Source organism: Panulirus ornatus, chromosome 20 (assembly GCF_036320965.1).
Source record: "Panulirus ornatus isolate Po-2019 chromosome 20, ASM3632096v1, whole genome shotgun sequence".
NCBI classification, from domain to species: domain Eukaryota; kingdom Metazoa; phylum Arthropoda; class Malacostraca; order Decapoda; family Palinuridae; genus Panulirus; species Panulirus ornatus.
In genome coordinates, this window is record NC_092243.1 from 42,455,331 (window position 1) to 42,473,147 (window position 17,817).

Below are 17,817 nucleotides of genomic sequence, written 5' to 3' on the forward strand. Positions count from 1 at the left end.
ACCTGCTGCCTTGCCGGCTTTCATCTTCCGCAAAGCTTTCACTACCTCTTCTCTGTTTACCAAATCATTTTCCCTAACCCTCTCACTTTGCACACCACCTCTATATCTGCCACTCTATCATCAAACACATTCAACAAACCTTCAAAATACTCACTCCATCTCCTTCTCACATCACCACTACATGTTATCACCTCCCCATTTGCGCCCTTCACTGAAGTTCCCATTTGCTCCCTTGTCTTACGCACTTTATTTACCTCCTTCCAGAACATCTTTTTATTCTCCCTAAAATTTAATGATACTCTCTCACCCCAACTCTCATTTGCCCTTTTTTTCACCTCTTGCACCTTTCTCTTGACCTCCTGTCTCTTTCTTTTATACATCTCCCACTCAATTGCATTTTTTCCCTGCAAAAATCGTCCAAAAGCCTCTCTCTTCTCTTTCACTAATACTCTTACTTCTTCATCCCACCACTCACTACCCTTTCTAATCAACCCACCTCCCACTCTTCTCATGCCACAAGCATCTTTTGCGCATTCCATCACTGATTCCCTAAATACATCCCATTCCTCCCCCCACTCCCCTTACTTCCATTGTTCTCACCTTTTTCCATTCTGTACTCAGTCTCTCCTGGTACTTCCTGACACAAGTCTCCTTCTCAAGCTCACTTACTCTCACCACCCTCTTCACCCCAACATTCACTCTTCTTTTCTGAAAACCCATACAAATCTTCACCTTAGCCTCCACAAGATAATGATCAGACATCCCTCCAGTTGCACCTCTCAGCACATTAACATCCAAAAGTCTCTCTTTCGCACGCCTGTCAATTAACACGTAATCCAATAATGCTCTCTGGCCATCTCTCCTACTTACATAAGTATACTTATGTATATCTCGCTTTTTAAACCAGGTATTCCCAATCATCAGTCCTTTTTCAGCACATAAATCTACAAGCTCTTCACCATTTCCATTTACAACACTGAACACCCCATGTATACCAATTATTCCCTCAACTGCCACATTACTCACCTTTGCATTCAAATCACCCATCACTATGACCCATCACTATGATTGGGAATACCTGGTCTAAAAAGAGAAATATACACAAGTATACGTATGTGAATAGGAGAGATGGTCAAAAGGCATTGATGAATTATGTGTTAATTGATGTGTGTGTAAAAGAGAGACTTTTGGAGGATAATCTGCTGAGATGGGCAGCTGGAGGAATGTCTGATTACTATCTTGTGGAGGCAAAGGTGAAGATTTATAGAGGTTTTCAAAAAATGAGATGATGTTGGAGGGAAGAGAGTAGTGAGAATAAGTGAGCTTGGTAAGGAGACTTGTGTGAAGAAGTACCAGGAGGAATTGAGTGTAGAATGGCAAAAGGTGAGAGCAAATGACGTGAGGGGAGTGGGTGAGGAATGGGATGTATTTAAGGAAGTAGTGATGGCATGTGCAAGAGATGCATGTGGCATGAGAAAGGTGGGAGGTGTGAAGATTAGAAAGGGTAGTGAGTGGTGGGATGAAGTAAAGTTGCCAGTGAAAGAGAAAAAGGAGGTGTTTGGATGATACTTGCAGGGAAGGAGTGCAAATGACTGAGAGATGTAAAAGAGGAAGCAGCAGGTCAAGAGGAAGGTGCAAAAGTTGAAAAAGTGGGCATATGAAAGTTGGGTTAAGAGAGTATCATTAAACTTTAGGGAGAACAAAAGAGATGTTTTGGAAGGAGGTAAATAATGTGCATCAGACAAGAAAATAAATGGGAACATCATTGAAGGGGGCAAGGGGGAAGTGTTAACAGGTAGTGATGAAGTGAGGAGGAGATGAAGTGTGTGTTTTGAAGTTTGTTGAATGTGTTTGATGATAGAGTAGATATAGGGTGTTTTTGTCGGGGTGGTGTGCAAAGTGAGAGAGTCAGGGAGAGTGGTTTGGTGAGGAGAGAAGTGGTGTTGAAAGTCTTGTAGAAGATGAAATCTTGCAAGGTGGCAAGGTTGGATGGTATTGCAAATGAATTTTTTAAGAAAGGGGTGGCTGTGTTGTTGATTAGTTGGTAAGGATATTCATTGTATATATGGATCATGGTGAAGTGCCATAGGATTGGCGGAATGTATGTATAGTGCCATTGTACAAAGGGAAAGGGGATAAAGGTGAGTGTTCAACCTACAGTGACATAAGTTTGTTGAGTATATGTGGAAAATTTTATGGAAAGGTATTGATTGAGAGGGTGCAGGCATGCACAGAGCATCAGATTTGGGACGAGTATTGTGGTTTCAGAAGTGGTAGAGGATGTGTGGATCAGGTGTTTGCTTTGAAGAATGTTTGTGAAAAATACTTGGAGAAACAGATGGGTTTGTATGTGGCATTTATGAATCTGGAGAAGGCATAGGACAGGGTGGATAGAGATGCTTTGTGGAAGGTCTTAAGAATATATGGTGTGAGAGGTAAGCTGATAGTAGCAGTGAGAAGGTTTTATCATGGATGTAAGGCAGGTTTACGAGTAGGAAGAGAGGAGAGTAATTGGTTTGCTGTGAAGGTCCACGTGCAGCAGGCATATGTGATGTCCCCATGCCTGTTTGATTTGTTTATGGATGGGGAGGTTAGGGAAGTAAATGTATGAATTTTCAGGAAAAGGGGCGAGTATGCAGTGTGTTCGGGATGAGAGGGCTTGGGAAGTGAGTCAGTCGTTGTTTGCCAGTGATACAACACTGGTGGCTGATTCAAGTAAGAAACTACAGAGTTTGGTGACTTGAGTTTGGAAAAGTATGTGAAAGGAGAAAATTGAGAGGAGTTTGGAAAAGTATGTGAAAGGAGAAAGTTGAGAGTAAATGTGAATAAGAGCAAGGGTATTAGGTTCAGTAGGGTTGAGGGACAAATTAAATTAGTTAGTATGTAAGTTTGAAAGGAGAAAAATTGGAGGAATTGAAGTGTTTTAGATATCTGGGAGTGTACTTAGCAGCAAATGGTACCATGGAAGTGGAAGTGAGTCACAGGATAGGGGAAAGGGCGAAGGTTCTGGGAGCAATGAAGAATGTCTGGAAAGAGAAAACGTTATTTCAGAGAGCAAAAAATGGGTGTGTTTGAAGTAATATTTCAATGGTATTATATGGTTGTGAGGCATAGGCTATAGATAGAGTTGTATGGAGGAGCATGGATGTGCTGGAAATGAAATGTTTAAGGACAATATGTGGTGTGAGATGGTTTGATCGAGCAAGTAATGAAAGTGTATGCACACATTCATACTCGCTCGCTTTTATCCATTCCTGGTGCTACCCTGCACCACAAGAAAGAGCAGTGCCACCCATTGCATCAGCGAGGTAGCACCAGGAAATAGATGAAAAAGGCCACATCCAATCACACCGTCTCTAGCTGTCATGTGTAATGCACTGAAACCAAAGCTCGCTATCCACATCCACTCCCCACAGACTTTTCCATGGTATACCCAAGACATTTCATGTGCCCTGGTTCAGTCCATTGACAGCATTTCGACCCCAGTATACCACATCATTCCATGTCACTCTATTCCGTGCCCGCCTTTCACCCTCCTGAATGTCCAGGCCCTGATCACTCAAAATCTTTTTTACTCCATCCTTTCACCTCCAATTTGGTCTCCTGTTTCTCCTTGTTCCCTTCACCTCAGACATGTATATCTTCTTTGGCAACCTTTCCTCACCCATTCTTTCCATATGTCCAAACCATTTCAACACACTCTCTTATGCTCTCTCGACCACACTCTTTTTGTTACCACAAATATCTCTTACCATTACATTACTTAATCAAACCACCTTATACCATATATTGTCCTCAAACATTTCATTTCCAACACATCCTTCCATCTCTGTACAAGCCTATGTATAGCCCATGCCTTGCAATCATGTTATATTGTTAGAATTATTATTTTTTCCACTTATATTTAATCGCTGTTTCCCGTGTCTGTAAGGTTGCACAAGGAAACAGTTGAAGGTGGGTCAACCACTCATATACACATATATACACATAAATGCCCATAAACATACATTTCAACGTGTTTTTTTTTTTTTTTTTGCTTTGTCGCTGTCTCCCGCGTTTGCGAGGTAGCGCAAGGAAACAGACAAAAGAAATGGCCCAACCCACCCCCATACATATGTATATACATACGTCCACACACGCAAATATACATACCTACACAGCTTTCCATGGTTTACCCCAGACGCTTCACATGTCCTGATTCAATCCACTGACAGCACGTCAACCCCGGTATACCACATCGATCCAATTCACTCTATTCCTTGCCCTCCTTTCACCCTCCTGCATGTTCAGGCCCCGATCACACAAAATCTTTTTCACTCCATCTTTCCACCTCCAATTTGGTCTCCCACTTCTCCTCGTTCCCTCCACCTCCGACACATATATCCTCTTGGTCAATCTTTCCTTCAAACATACCCATTTTTGCTTTCCGAGATTATGTTCTCGACTTCCACACATTCTTCAAGGCTCCCAGGATTTTTGCCCCCTCCCCCACCCTATGATCCACTTCCGCTTCCATGGTTCCATCCGCTGCCAGATCCACTCCCAGATATCTAAAACACTTTACTTCCTCCAGTTTTTCTCCATTCAAACTTACCTCTCAATTGACTTGACCCTCAACCCTACTGTACCTAATTACCTTGCTCTTATTCACATTTACTCTTAACTTTCTTCTTTCACACACTTTACCAAACTCAGTCACCAGCTTCTGCAGTTTCTCACATGAATCAGCCACCAGCGCTGTATCATCAGCGAACAACAACTGACTCACTTCCCAAGCTCTCTCATCCCCAACAGACTTCATACTTGCCCCACTTTCCAAAACTCTTGCTTCACCTCCCTAACAACCCCATCCATAAACAAATTAAACAACCATGGAGACATCACACACCCCTGCCGCAAACCTACATTCACTGAGAACCAATCACTTTCCTCTCTTCCTACACGTACACATGCCTTACATCCTCGATAAAAACTTTTCACTGCTTCTAACAACATTTCAATGTATACATACATATACATACACAGATGTATACATATGTACATATTCATACTTGCTGCCTTCATCCATTCCCGTCACCACCCCCACTACACAGAAAACAGCATCCCCATCTTCCAGCAAGGTAGTGCCAGGAAAAGACAAAAAGACCACATTCATTCACCTTCATTCTCTAGCTGTCATGTGTTATGCACCGAAGACACACCTCCCTTTCCACATCCAGACCCCATGGACCTTTCTATGGTTTACCCCAAATGTTTCACATGCTCTGGTTCAATCCATTGATAGCACTACTATTCCTTTAAGTATACCTGCTTTTGCTCTCTGAGGTAACGTTCTCTCTTTCTACCTGTGCACAGGTTGTATGGACACATTATTTTGTAAATACTTTGTTGGACCAACCAAGTTAGTGGAAACATTTACCAAACTCAAGTTAGATACATTGGCAAGATTAGCACACCTTCCATTTTGGTTCCACTCCTTTGTAGATGTACTGGTAGTTATTTTACAGGTTCTGTTGGTGGGTCCAATCACAATGACTCATTGAAGATCTGGTCATGAGGCTTGCTGCAGGTCTAGTCATGGATCATTAGTGATTATGGTGGTGGATTTAACTACAGGATCTGCTGGTGGGTCCTGTGAGAGGGACCATTGATAGGACTGGTCCCAATCTCAGCAGGACTGCTAATAGAATGAGTTGGGCTGACCAAAATATCATCCTGGGATGGTAGCTTATGTGTATTGTCAAACAGACTTGAAGGAAGCTCCTTTCCCACAGACCATATCACAGTGTAGGAAGATAAGGTGGTTGACACTGGCTTTAAGAATGAGTATGCTGTTAGGCCTTAGAACAGACCAATCTCAGGACAAGAGAGGGGGAGTGAAGATCCGGTGTTGTGTCCTCATTGCTGTGGTTAGTGATAAGTAGTTTTCGAGTAAGCATTGCATGTGTATGTGCTAGTGTACACTTTTTTTTGTGTGTGTACAAAACCCCCTTGTCTTTTTAAGAAAAAAATTCATGTATCCTTATGAATATAAAAGGACTCAGTAAAGAAACAACTGAAGATTAAAAAAATCCCAGGAGTCAAAATTGCAGAGAGAACAAGCTAGTTTGCAACATATCTTCTCTTTAGCAAACTTATCATTAATGGGGAAATTATGCAAGAAGAGAGTTAATAGAAATAGGTAGGCAACAATATAGTATAATACAAATCCCACACAATGAAAATTATTCATAAATATCAAAGAAAACATATCCATGAAGGGGAAATAGCAAAGTGCAAAGAGTTATTACCAGGCTGAGAAGTGGGCTGTCTAGCTATCAGTAGGTTAGGATTAGAGGGGTTGCAGTTAAGAATGAGAGATTCACTGTGATGTGTAGTAGTTCCTCAGGGTGAAAATGAATTCTATCATATGGTTGGTTGAAGATATCGAAAGGTATATGAGCTCTTGCAGCATCAATGACTAAGTCTTGAATAGTAGACAGTGAGGAACTAAGAAGCTAATGATAATTTGAAATTGGAAATGTAGTTGATAAAGAAAAATACAGTATATTAAATTAAGGTGATGTGAACATACTGCAAGAATGGAAACACAAAGATTATGAAAAAGGTTAAACAGATGATAAAAGTGAAACTGTGCATGAGATCAGAATTAAGTTGGATTGTTGAAATTAAGGTGTGTACTGGTAAGAAAGTAGCAAGTGGAAAGGAGTGTTATACACTGAGGTGTTTAAGTAGATTCTCTATCGGGTGCCATACTTTAGGTAAACAAAAGTTGACACATTATATATTGATATTTGAACTTCACCATTATGTTGGGAATCAAATGATCCTGTATGATATGTTAATTGTAGCATCTTTCATAACTGTAATATGGTACTTTCTAGCATATATGGCGCCTGAGATATTCCAGTCAAGTGATGGGCATGGTCGAGCTGCAGATGTTTGGTCTTTGGGATGTGTTGTCATTGAGATGTCTACAGCCAAGGTAAGGAATACTACCAATTCAGTAATATTTTTAGCATAAAGGCATCATTTACTAATACTGTCTGTTTGGTTGTTGTTGTCTATCTTTCTCTTCCCCTCCCAGACAAAAAAATATATGAATGTTCAGCGAGGAAGCTGGAACCTGCAATACCAGGAGATTTAAGAAGCATATATGGAATGACTATAGACTAAGGAATGCTCAGAAAGAAGATTAGCCAGGTTATAGTTATTGGGAAAGATATGAGAAGGTAGAGAGTTCCAAAGCTTCAGTGTGTAGGGGAAGAAGTAGTTGTCAAAATTGCTCACCCTTGAGTTGCCGATGGCTACACAGTAATCATGTAACGCAGCAGCTTGCTAAGAATTGCATAGTCTACCCAGAGGTTGGGCACACAAGCAGCCAGCTCTCAGAAGTAAAACCCAGAGTGATAACCATAGAAAAGGGAAAGTGAACCACATTGCAGCATAGGGCAAGAGAATCAAGTTTGGAAGTTAGCTTGGGAGAGTTTATATGTTGGACTGCTTTTGACTCAACTCTGTCAAGTAAGGATGCAGAGCTATAACCATCCCAAATGTGAGAGCAGTACTCCGTACAAGGATGAATCAATCCCTTTTGTAAACGGAGCAACTGTTCAGAAGGGAAGAAGTTTCAACATCTAAATAGGACACTCGATTCTTTTGAAGCAGACTTAGCTATACTTGTGATGTGGTGTTTTAGAAAAAGAGTAGATGTTACAGTAATATCAAATATGTTCATTGAGTCAAGAGGTGGAATTACTGAACCACCAAAGGAGAAACAAGAGTTGTGAGGAGTTTTCAATAGAGAGATGGGTAGAAACTGGTTCTTGGAGGCCTTAAGCTTAGCTAGATTATGTCTACCCCACTGAGATATTTTGTTTAGGTTTGAGTTTATTAAGGAGGTTGTGTCAAGATGAGATGCAGATCGAGTGATAGAAGAAGGAGCAGATTTGAAGCATGTGGATGAATGCATTTGTGGAGGAGAGGAAATCATTGAAAAAGAGGAGAAAATGTGTGTTCCAGAACAGAACCTTGAGGGACACTGCTGTTGATGAAGAAAAGGAGGGAGTCTGATCCATCAATACCCACAGAGATAGATCAGTCAGAGAGGAAGCTAGCTTTGAAGGATGTGGATGAATGCAGTGATGAGTTGTCAGTGTATGAGTGCATTTGATTATTTGTGGTGGAGAGAAAATCATTGAAAAAAGGAGAAAAAGTGTAGGGGATAGAACAAGACCTTGAGGGACACTGTTGATGGAGAAAAGGAGGCAGGCTGATTCATCAACAAACCTCAGAGATTGATTGGCCTGAGAGGAAGCTAGATATGAAGGAGCAAAGTGAGGGAGGGAAGCCAAAAGAGGAGAGCTTAGAGATGAGACCCCAGTGCCACACCCTGTTAAGGGCAGCTACATATGACTCCACAAGATCTTTCAGGTGTGATGACCAGACATTAGTAAGTTAGGAAAGAATATCATTAGTGGATCTTGCCTTACAGAAGCCATACAGGTGACCAGAGAGAAGACCGCGATTTTTAAGGTGACTAAGGATATGGGAGATGAGAAGGGATTCACAGACTTTGGAAATGGTAGATGCCAAAGTAATAGGACAATAGTTAGTGGATCAGAACAGTCACCCTTTTTAGGAATGGGATGAATTATTGCATCCTTCCAAGGAGAAGGAAAAGTTTTTGTTTTTAAATAGAAATAAAACAGACAGGCAAGCACAGGTGCAAGTTCAGAGGAGACAGGCAAGCACAGGTGCAAGATCAGAGGCATACTCCCTCAGTACAAGGGGATGGATCCCATCAAGAACATAAGCCTTGCGTGTGTCCAGAGGGAGAAGCAAGAAATTACCTGGAGGGGCTTAGGATTAGTAAGAGGAGCACTAGGGGTGAAGAAATGTTACAGTCATCTAAGATGGGGTTAGAATGGAAAAGTGAAGGAAAGGTAGAGCAACAGAAGTGTTAGAGATGCCTTTAGCTAAAAACCAGAAAGACTTATCATTGGTTGATGAGGATAGGTTATTGCACTTCGTTTGAGTAAAGAAATGTTTTGCCAAACATGTAACATGTTTGTGGGGATTATGGGCAGTGATAAAAGCTGAATGGGAGTCAGAGGAAGGAGAGTTTTTCCAAGGATGATATGCCTCATTCCTTGCATGAATAGCCTCAAAACAGGGACAGTTGAACTAAGGATTGGATGAAGAGGTTGTCTTGGAGGAAGAGGAGATAAATGCTTCCATTCCCGCAATGATAACCTCTGCCCTGTGTTTGTTGGAGACAGAAACTTCACCACACACGTAAAAGACAGTAATTTACCCAAGGAAAGTCAAAAAAGAAGTTACATAAGTTATTCCAGTCAGCATTGTTGAGGTGCCGTTCAAATGGATACATTTATGAAGATGTGATCAGGTAAACTAATTGGAGGTGAGATTGTGTTCTTACAGCGGGATGGACTAGAGGAGAAAAACAAATCTAGAACATTAGATGAGTGGTCAGGAATATGGGTAGGATGGGAGAACATTAGAGTGTATCTGCAGAGAATATACTCCTATCTCTCATATTTGCTTAGCTTTAAAGAATCATATGAGAATATGTTTCTTCCTGCTACATATAACATTTCTTTAATAATTTGATGGGAGTAAACTGTAGATAGATATGAGTAAAACTGAAAGTTGATGGAGAGAGATGGGTGATTATTGCTGCATATGCACCTGGGCATTAGAAGAAAGATCATGAGAGGCAAGTGTTTTGGGAGCAGCTGAGTGAGTGTGTTAGTAGTTTTGATGCACGAGACCAGGTTATAGTGATGGGTGATTTGAATTCAAAGGTGAGTGATGTGGCAGTTGAGGGAATAATTGGTGTACATGGGATATTCAGTGTTGTAAATGGAAATGGTGAAGAGCTTGTAGATTTATGTGCTGAAAAAGGACTGGTGATTGGGAATACCTGGTTTAAAAAGAGAGATAGATATACATAAGTATATGTATGTAAGTAGGAGAGATGGACAGAGAGTGTTATTGGATTACGTGTTAATTGTTAGGCGCGCGAAAGAGAGACTTTTGGATGTTAATGTGCTGAGAGGTGCAACTGGAGGGATGTCTGATCATTATCTTGTGGAGGTGAAGGTGAAGATTTGTAAAGGTTTTCAGAAAAGAAGAGAGAATGTTGGGGTGAAAAGAGTGGTGAGAGTAAGTGAGCATGGGAAGGAGACTTTGTGAGGAAGTACCAGGAGAGACTGAGTACAGAATGGAAAAAGGTGAGAACTAAGGACGTAAGGGGAGTGGGGGAGGAATGGGATGTATTTAGGGAAGCAGTGAAGGCTTGCGCAAAAGATGCTTGTGGCATGAGAATCATGGGAGGTGGGCAGATTAGAAAGGGTAGTGAGTGGTGTGATGAAGAAGTAAGATTATTAGTGAAAGAGAAGAGAGAGGTATTTGGACGATTTTTGCAGGGAAATAATGCAAATGAGTGAGAGGTGTATACAAGAAAGAGGCAGGAGGTCAAGAGAAAGGCGCAAGAGGTGAAAAAGAGGGCAAATGAGAGTTGGGGTGAGAGAGTATCATTAGATTTTATTGAGAATAAAAAGATGTTTTGGAAGGAGGTAAATAAAGTGCATAAGAGAAGGGAACAAATGGGAACTTCAGTTAAGGGGGTTAATGGGGAGGTGATAACAAGTAGTGGTGATGTGAGAAGGAGATAGAGTGAGTATTTTGAAGGTTTGTTGAATGTGTTTGATGATAGAGTGGCAGATATAGTGTGTTTTGGTCGAGGTGGTGTGCAAAGTGAGAGGGTTAGGGAGAATGATTTGGTAAACAGAGAAGAGGTAGTACAAACTTTGCGGAAGATGAAAGCCGGCAAGGCAGCAGGTTTGGATCGTATTCCAGTAAAATTTATTAAAAAGGGGTGGACTATATTGTTGACTGGTTGGTAAGGTTATTTAATGTATGTATGTCTCATGGTGAGGTGCCTGAGGATTGGTGGAATGCTTGCATAGTGCCATTGTACAAAGGCAAAGGGGATAAAAGTGAGTGCTCAAATTACAGAGGTATAAGTTTGTTGAGTATTCCTGGTAAATTATATGGGAGGGTATTGATGAGAGGGTGAAGGCATGTACAGAGCATCAGATTGGGGAAGAGCAGTGTGGTTTCAAAAGTGGTTGAGGACGTGTGGATCAGGTGTTTGCTTTGAAGAATGTATGTGAGAAATACTTAGAATAGCAAATGGATTTGTATGTAGCATTTATGGATCTGGAGAAGGCATATGATAGAGCTGATAGAGATGCTCTGTGGAAGGTATTAAGAATATATGGTGTGGGAGGCAAGTTGTTAGAAACAGTGAAAAGTTTTTATTTTAGATGTAAGGCATGTGTACGTGTAGGAAGAGAGGAAAGTGATTGGTTCTCAGTGAATGTTGGTTTGCGGCAGGGGTGTGTGATGTCTCCATGGTTGTTTAATTTGTTAATGGATGGGTTGTTAGGGAGGTGAATGCAAGGGTTTTGGAAAGAGGGGCAAGTATGCAGTCTGTTGTGGATGAGAGAGCTTGGGAAGTAAGTCAGTTGTTGTTCGCTGATGATAGAGCACTGGTGGCTGATTTGGGTGAGAAACTGCAGAAGCTGGTGACTGAGTTTGGTAAAGTGTGTGAAAGAAGACAGCTGAGAGTAAATGTGAATAAGAGCAAAGTTATTAGGTACAGTAGGGTTGAGGGACAATTCAATTGGGAGGTAAGTTTGGATGGAGAAAAACTGGAGGAAGTAAAGTGTTTTAGATGTCTTGGGGTGGATTTGGCAGCAGATGGAACCATGGAAGCGGAAGTGAATCATGGAATGGGGTGAGGGGGGAGTTCTGGGAGCATTCAAGAATGTGTGGAAGTTGAGAACATTATCTCGGAAAGCAAAAATGGGTATGTTTGAAGGAATAGTGGTTCCAACAATGTTATATGGTTGCGATGCGTGGGCTATGGATAGAGTTGTGTGGAGGAGGGTGGATGTGCTGGAAATGAGATGTTTGAGGACAATATGTGGTGTGAGGTGGTTTGATCGAGTAAGTAATAATAGGGTAAGAGAGATGTGTGGTAATAAAAAGAGTGTGGTTGAGAGAGCAGAAGAGGGTGTTTTGATATGGTTTGGTCACTTGGAGAGAATGAGTGAGGAGAGATTGACCAAGAGGATATATGTGTCGGAGGTGGAGGGAATGAGGAGAAGTGGGAGACGAAATTGGAGGTGGAAAGATAGAGTGAAAAAGATTTTGAGTGATTGGGGCTTGAACATGCAGGAGGGTGAAAGGCGTGCAAAGAATAGAGTGAATTGGAACGATGTGGTATACCGGGGTCGACATGCTGTCAATGGATTGAACCAGGGCATGTGAAGCGTCTGGGGTAAACCATGGAAAGTTCTGTGGGGCCTGGATGTGGAAAGGGAGCTTTGGTTTCAGTGCATGACAGCTAGAGACTGAGTGTGAACGAATGGGGCCTTTGTTGTCTTTTTCTAGTGCTACCTCACGCACATTTGGGGGGAGGAGGTTGTTATTTCATGTGTGGGGGGTTGGCGATGGAAATGAATAAAGGCAGACAGTATGAATTATGTACATATGTAGATATGTATATGTCTGTGTGTATATATATATATATGTATACATTGAGATGTATAGGTATGTATATTTGTGTGTGTGGGTGTGTATGTATAGACACATGTATGTGGGTGGGTTGGGCCATTTCTTTCATCGGTTTCCTTGCGCTACTTTGCTAACACGGGAGACAGCGACAAAGCGAAATAAATGAATAGATAAAATTTGATGGAAATTTATTTTAGATATCTCTTTTTCAAAACCTTACTTTGTGTTTGTTACTGAGCTAATTATATGGATGGAAGTAAAGATAAAGAGCCTTTCTTAGCAGAAGCAGCTTCTTGTCTAATGAATGTATTTGGTTTATATGCATCAGTCTGATAGAAATGCTTAGATATTGAAAAGTCAAGAAAAGTGTAAAAAGTTTATTATTAATAAAATTTTGTTTACAGAGACCATGGCCTGAGTATGACAGCAGTGTGCAGATAATGTTTCGTGTAGGTATGGGACAGTCTCCAACAATCCCCAAGAATCTTTCGGATGAAGGCCATGAGTTCTTGGCTGGATGCTTTGTTCATGACCCAAAGTCTCGTGCAACAGTGGCTCAACTGCTGGACCACACTTTTGTGAAGGTGACTGTGATATTATTTATCCGTGACTAGCTTCTGTTTTTGTTTATAGGATAACATTCTTATACCTGAAGGATATGTATTTTGTATTCTTCCCTCCTCCTTTGCTGAACTTCCACTGATACATTCCTGTCGGGCAATCTGCCATATGCCTTTTTCTTCTCTTGCACAGCTTTTCTAATTTCTTCTGTCCACCATGCATTGCCTGTTTTATTCTTGTATCTCACTGCCAAGTATCCAACTCTTTATTCCACAAACTTTACTAGTGTTTCTCTAAACAGTTTAAACACCTCATTCAAACATGAGTGCATTCCTATATTCACTGCACTTCCATCTATGCTTTCAGTTACCTTCCTTTCATACTCTTCCCTGTATTTTTTCTGATTCATCTTCTCACTTGCCAACACTTTTACTTCTCCATTCTTCCTTACACCATACCTCCACTTCTCCCTGATCCTCATCCCCACATGAACCGCGAAATTGTCAGGGTCTCCAGAGAATCCTCTGACAACTCCAGCATCCAGCACAGCCTTTCTCAATCTTTCATCTATTGCCACATGGTCAGTCAAAGCTTTTTTTTTCTTCTCTTCCATTATTCCCCGTCCATGTATATCTGTAGATCTTCTTGTGCTGAGAAAAGGTGTTCACAAGGAATAATCCCCTCTCAGCACAAATATCCACAAGATAGCTTCCATTCTCATTTACTCCAGGCACTCTCCATTTACCAATTATCTCACCAATTCCAACATATCCCACTGTCACATTCATGTCACCCAGTATGACCATGTATCTCTCATTCTCAAAACCATTTATACAGTCCTTCAAATTCCTCCAGAGAAGCTTCATTTCATCTTTACCTTGTACAGTCTTCATATTCACAGGTGCATATACACTACCCATGCATATTTCACAATCCCAACCTTTCCTTTCACCCACACTATTCTTGATCCATTCCATCCATGCTCTGTAACACCCTCCCATACTCTTGGTAATAGCAGAATTACACGCCCTTCATATCCTATTCCCACAATTTTCACTCGTTCTCCTTCATACCACACCTTCTGTGCCCTTCCTTAACTTGCATTCATCATCTCCATTTTCACTGCGTGTGCCCTGCCTGAGGATATAGGTTACCCCAATCCCTAGCATATCCAGGCTGAAACTTTTACACCTTTCCACAGTCTCTCTCCTATTCTCCCCAGTCATCCCATACACTTTCAGTGCCATCACCTGCAATTGCTTGTTCCTTTAACCCTTAGCATAACTGGTAGACTCTAGTGCCACTTCACAGCCCATTGTTTCTCACTCTTGACAGGTCCCTGGCTGGGGACAACTCCAATGCAGTGTTTCCAGAGGCAGTGAGGCTCAAAAGTTGTCAAAACTAAAAGTAACCACACCTCAGGTGTTTGCCTGTCCAAATCTAAAACTATTGCCGTGATGTAATTGGGCAATGCCTTCCCCTATAGATCTATCCCTAAGGGGTGTACTGACGAGGTCATCATGAGAAGGCGGGGTGATGCTTGGCTACTCCAGTAAAACTAGAGCACCCCTTATGGTGCTGAAACTCAGTATTTTCCCAGTTATGAGCTTTACTTTCCACCATAGCAGCACCTCCTACCTCATTAGTTACAAAATTATCACTGCTTTTCATATTTATTAAGTATATGTCTGCCTTCTAAAGCACCGTGAGTTATTTTCTGTGATTATTTTATGTATAGAATTTCATTGTCATTTTTAATTTTGAAGGTTTGTTGAATGTTTTAGAGTGGCAGATATAGGGTGCTTTGGTCGAGGTGGTGTGCGAAATGATAGGGTTAGGGAGAATGATTTGGTAAACAGAGAAGAGGTAGTGAAAGCTTCGCGGAAGATGAAAGCCATCAAGGCAGTAGGTTTGGACAGTATTGCAGTGAAATTTATTACAAAAGGGTGTGACTGTGTTGTTGACTGGTTGATGAGGATATTTAATGTATGTACTGCTCATGGTGAGGTGCCTGAGGATTGGTGGAATGCATGCATATTACCATTGTACAAAGGCAAAGGGGATAAAGGTGAGTGCTCAAATTACAGAGGTATTCGTTTGTTGAGTATTCCTGGGAAATTAGATGGGAGGGTATTGATTGATAGGGTGAAGGCATGCACAGAGCATTAGATTGGGGAAGAGCACTGTGGTTTCAGAAGTGGCTGAGGATGTTTGGATCAGGTGTTTGCTTTGAAGAATATATATGAGAAATACTTAGAAAAACAAATGGATTTGTATGTAGCATATATGGATCTGGAGAAGGTGTATGATAGAGTTGATAGAGATGCTCTGTGGAAGGTATTAAGAATATATGGTGTGGGAGGCAAGTTGCTAGAAGCAGTGAAAAGTTTTTATCGAGGATGTAAGGCATGTGTACGAGTAGGAAGAGAGGAAAGTGATTGGTTCTCAGTGAATGTTGGTTTGCAGCAGGGATGCAACCATGTCTCTATGGTTATTTAATTTGTTTATGGATGGGGTTGTTAGGGAGGTGAATGCAAGAGTTTTGGAAAGAGGGGCAAGTATGCAGTCTGTTGTGGACGAGAGGGCTTGGGAAGTGAGTCAGTAGTTGTTCACAGATGATACAGTGCTGTTGGCTGATTTGGGTGAGAAATGGCAGAAGCTGGTGACTGAGTTTGGTAAATTGTGTGAAAGAAGAAAGCTGAGAGTAAATGTGAATAAGAGCAAGGTTATTGGGTACAATAGGGTTGAGGGACAAGTCAATTGGGAGGTAAGTTTGAATGGAGAAAAACTGGAGAAATTGAAGTGTTTTAGATATCTTGGAGTGGATTTGGGAGCAGATGGAATCATGGAAGCGGAAGTGAGTCACAGGGTGGGAGAGGGGGTGAAAGTTCTGGGAGTGATGAATAATGTGTGGAAGGCGAGAACATTATCTCAAAAAGCAAAAACGGGTATGTTTGAAGGATTAGTGGTTCCAACAATGTTATATGGTTGCGAGGCATGGGCTATAGATAGAGTTGTGCGGAGAAGGTTAAATGTGTTGGAAATGAGATGTTCGTGGACAATATGTGGTGTGAGGTGGTTTGATTGAGTAAGTAATAATAGGGTAAGATAGATGTGTGGTAATAAAAAGAGTGTGGTTGAGAGAGCAGAAGAGGATGTTTTGAAATGATTTGGTCACATGAAGAGAATGAGTGAGGAAAGATTGACATTGAGGATATATGTGACTGAAGAGGTGGAGGGAACAAGGAGAAGTGGGAGACCAAATTGGAGGTGGAAGGATGGAGTGAAAAAGATTTTGAGCGATCTGGGCTTGAACTTGCTGGAGGGTGAAAGGTGTGCAAGGAATAAAGTGAATAGGAATGATGTGGTATAGTGGGGTCAACGTGCTGTCGATGGATTGAACCAGGGCATGTGAAGTGTCTGTGGTAAACCATGGAAAGTTTTGTGGGGCCTGGATGTCGAAAGGGAGCTGTGGTTTCGGTGCATTATACATGACAGCTAGAGACCGAGTGTGAATGAATGTGGCCTTTGTTGTCTTTTACTAGCACTGCCTCACGCGCATGCAGGGGGAGGGGGTTGTCATTTCATGTGTGGCGGGGTGGCGACGGGAATGAATAAAGGCAGCAAGTATGAATCATGTACTTGTGTATATATGTACATGTCTGTTTATGTATATGTATGTTTACAAATACATTTCAACATATACATATATATATACATACACAAACATATACATATATACACATGTACATAATTCATACTTGCTGCATTTATTCATTCCCGTCGGCCTGCCGCACATGAAATGACACCCCACTCCCCGCACATGCACACGAGGTAGCACTAGGAAAAGACAACAAAGGCCACATTCGTTCACACAGTCTCTAGCTGTCATGTATAATGTACTGAAACTGCAACTCCCTTTCCACATTCAGGCCCCACAAAACTTTCCATGGTTTACTCCAGACGCTTCACATTCCCTGGTTCAATCCACTGACAGCACGTCGACCCCGGTATACCACATCGTTCCAATTCACTCTATTCCTTGCACGCCTTTCACCCTCCTGCATGTTCAGGCCTCGATTGCTCAAAATCTTTTTCACTCCATCTTTCCACCTCCAATTTGGTCTCCCACTTCTCCTCATTCCCTCCACCTCTGACACATATATCCTCTTGGTCAATCTTTCCTCACTCATTCTCTCCATGTGACCAAACCATTTCAAAACACCCTCTTCTGCTCTCTCAACCACACTCTTTTTATTACCACACATCTCACTTACCCTTTCATTACTTATTCGATCAAACCACCTCACACCACATATTGTCCTGAAACATCTCAATATCAGGACTATTTTCAATGCGAAATTCGGATCTGGGACTGATATGTATGTTGGAAGGCATGCAGGCCAGGGAATAAGTAATTAATTGTTACTCTTTTACAAGTTTCTGTGTTTCTTTATTTCATATTTATTGGGTATCTATATCCCTTGGGAAAGCATTGAGATATTTTCCATGATTATTGAAAAATGTAAGCATGTCATTATGTTGTGTTTGAATTTGAGAACAAGAAAGTTTTTTTTTTTTTTAACTGTTACATGCAATTTTTGGTAGTTTTGTGAGAGGTATTAGATTTGCTTATAATCTTCATTA

The 17,817-nt window shown here is 41.3% G+C and overlaps 1 protein-coding gene across 1 annotated transcript in view; it reads left to right on the forward strand.

Annotated features, from left to right (window-relative positions):
- Window positions 1-17,817, forward strand: part of Mekk1 (mitogen-activated protein kinase kinase kinase 4) — a 1,037,736-nt gene that overhangs the window by 974,277 nt on the left and 45,642 nt on the right. Inside the window, exons 25-26 of the mRNA XM_071674802.1 lie at window positions 6,885-6,985; window positions 13,014-13,193. Coding sequence (XP_071530903.1) covers window positions 6,885-6,985; window positions 13,014-13,193 — 281 coding nt within the window. The remainder of the gene's footprint in view (window positions 1-6,884; window positions 6,986-13,013; window positions 13,194-17,817) is intronic.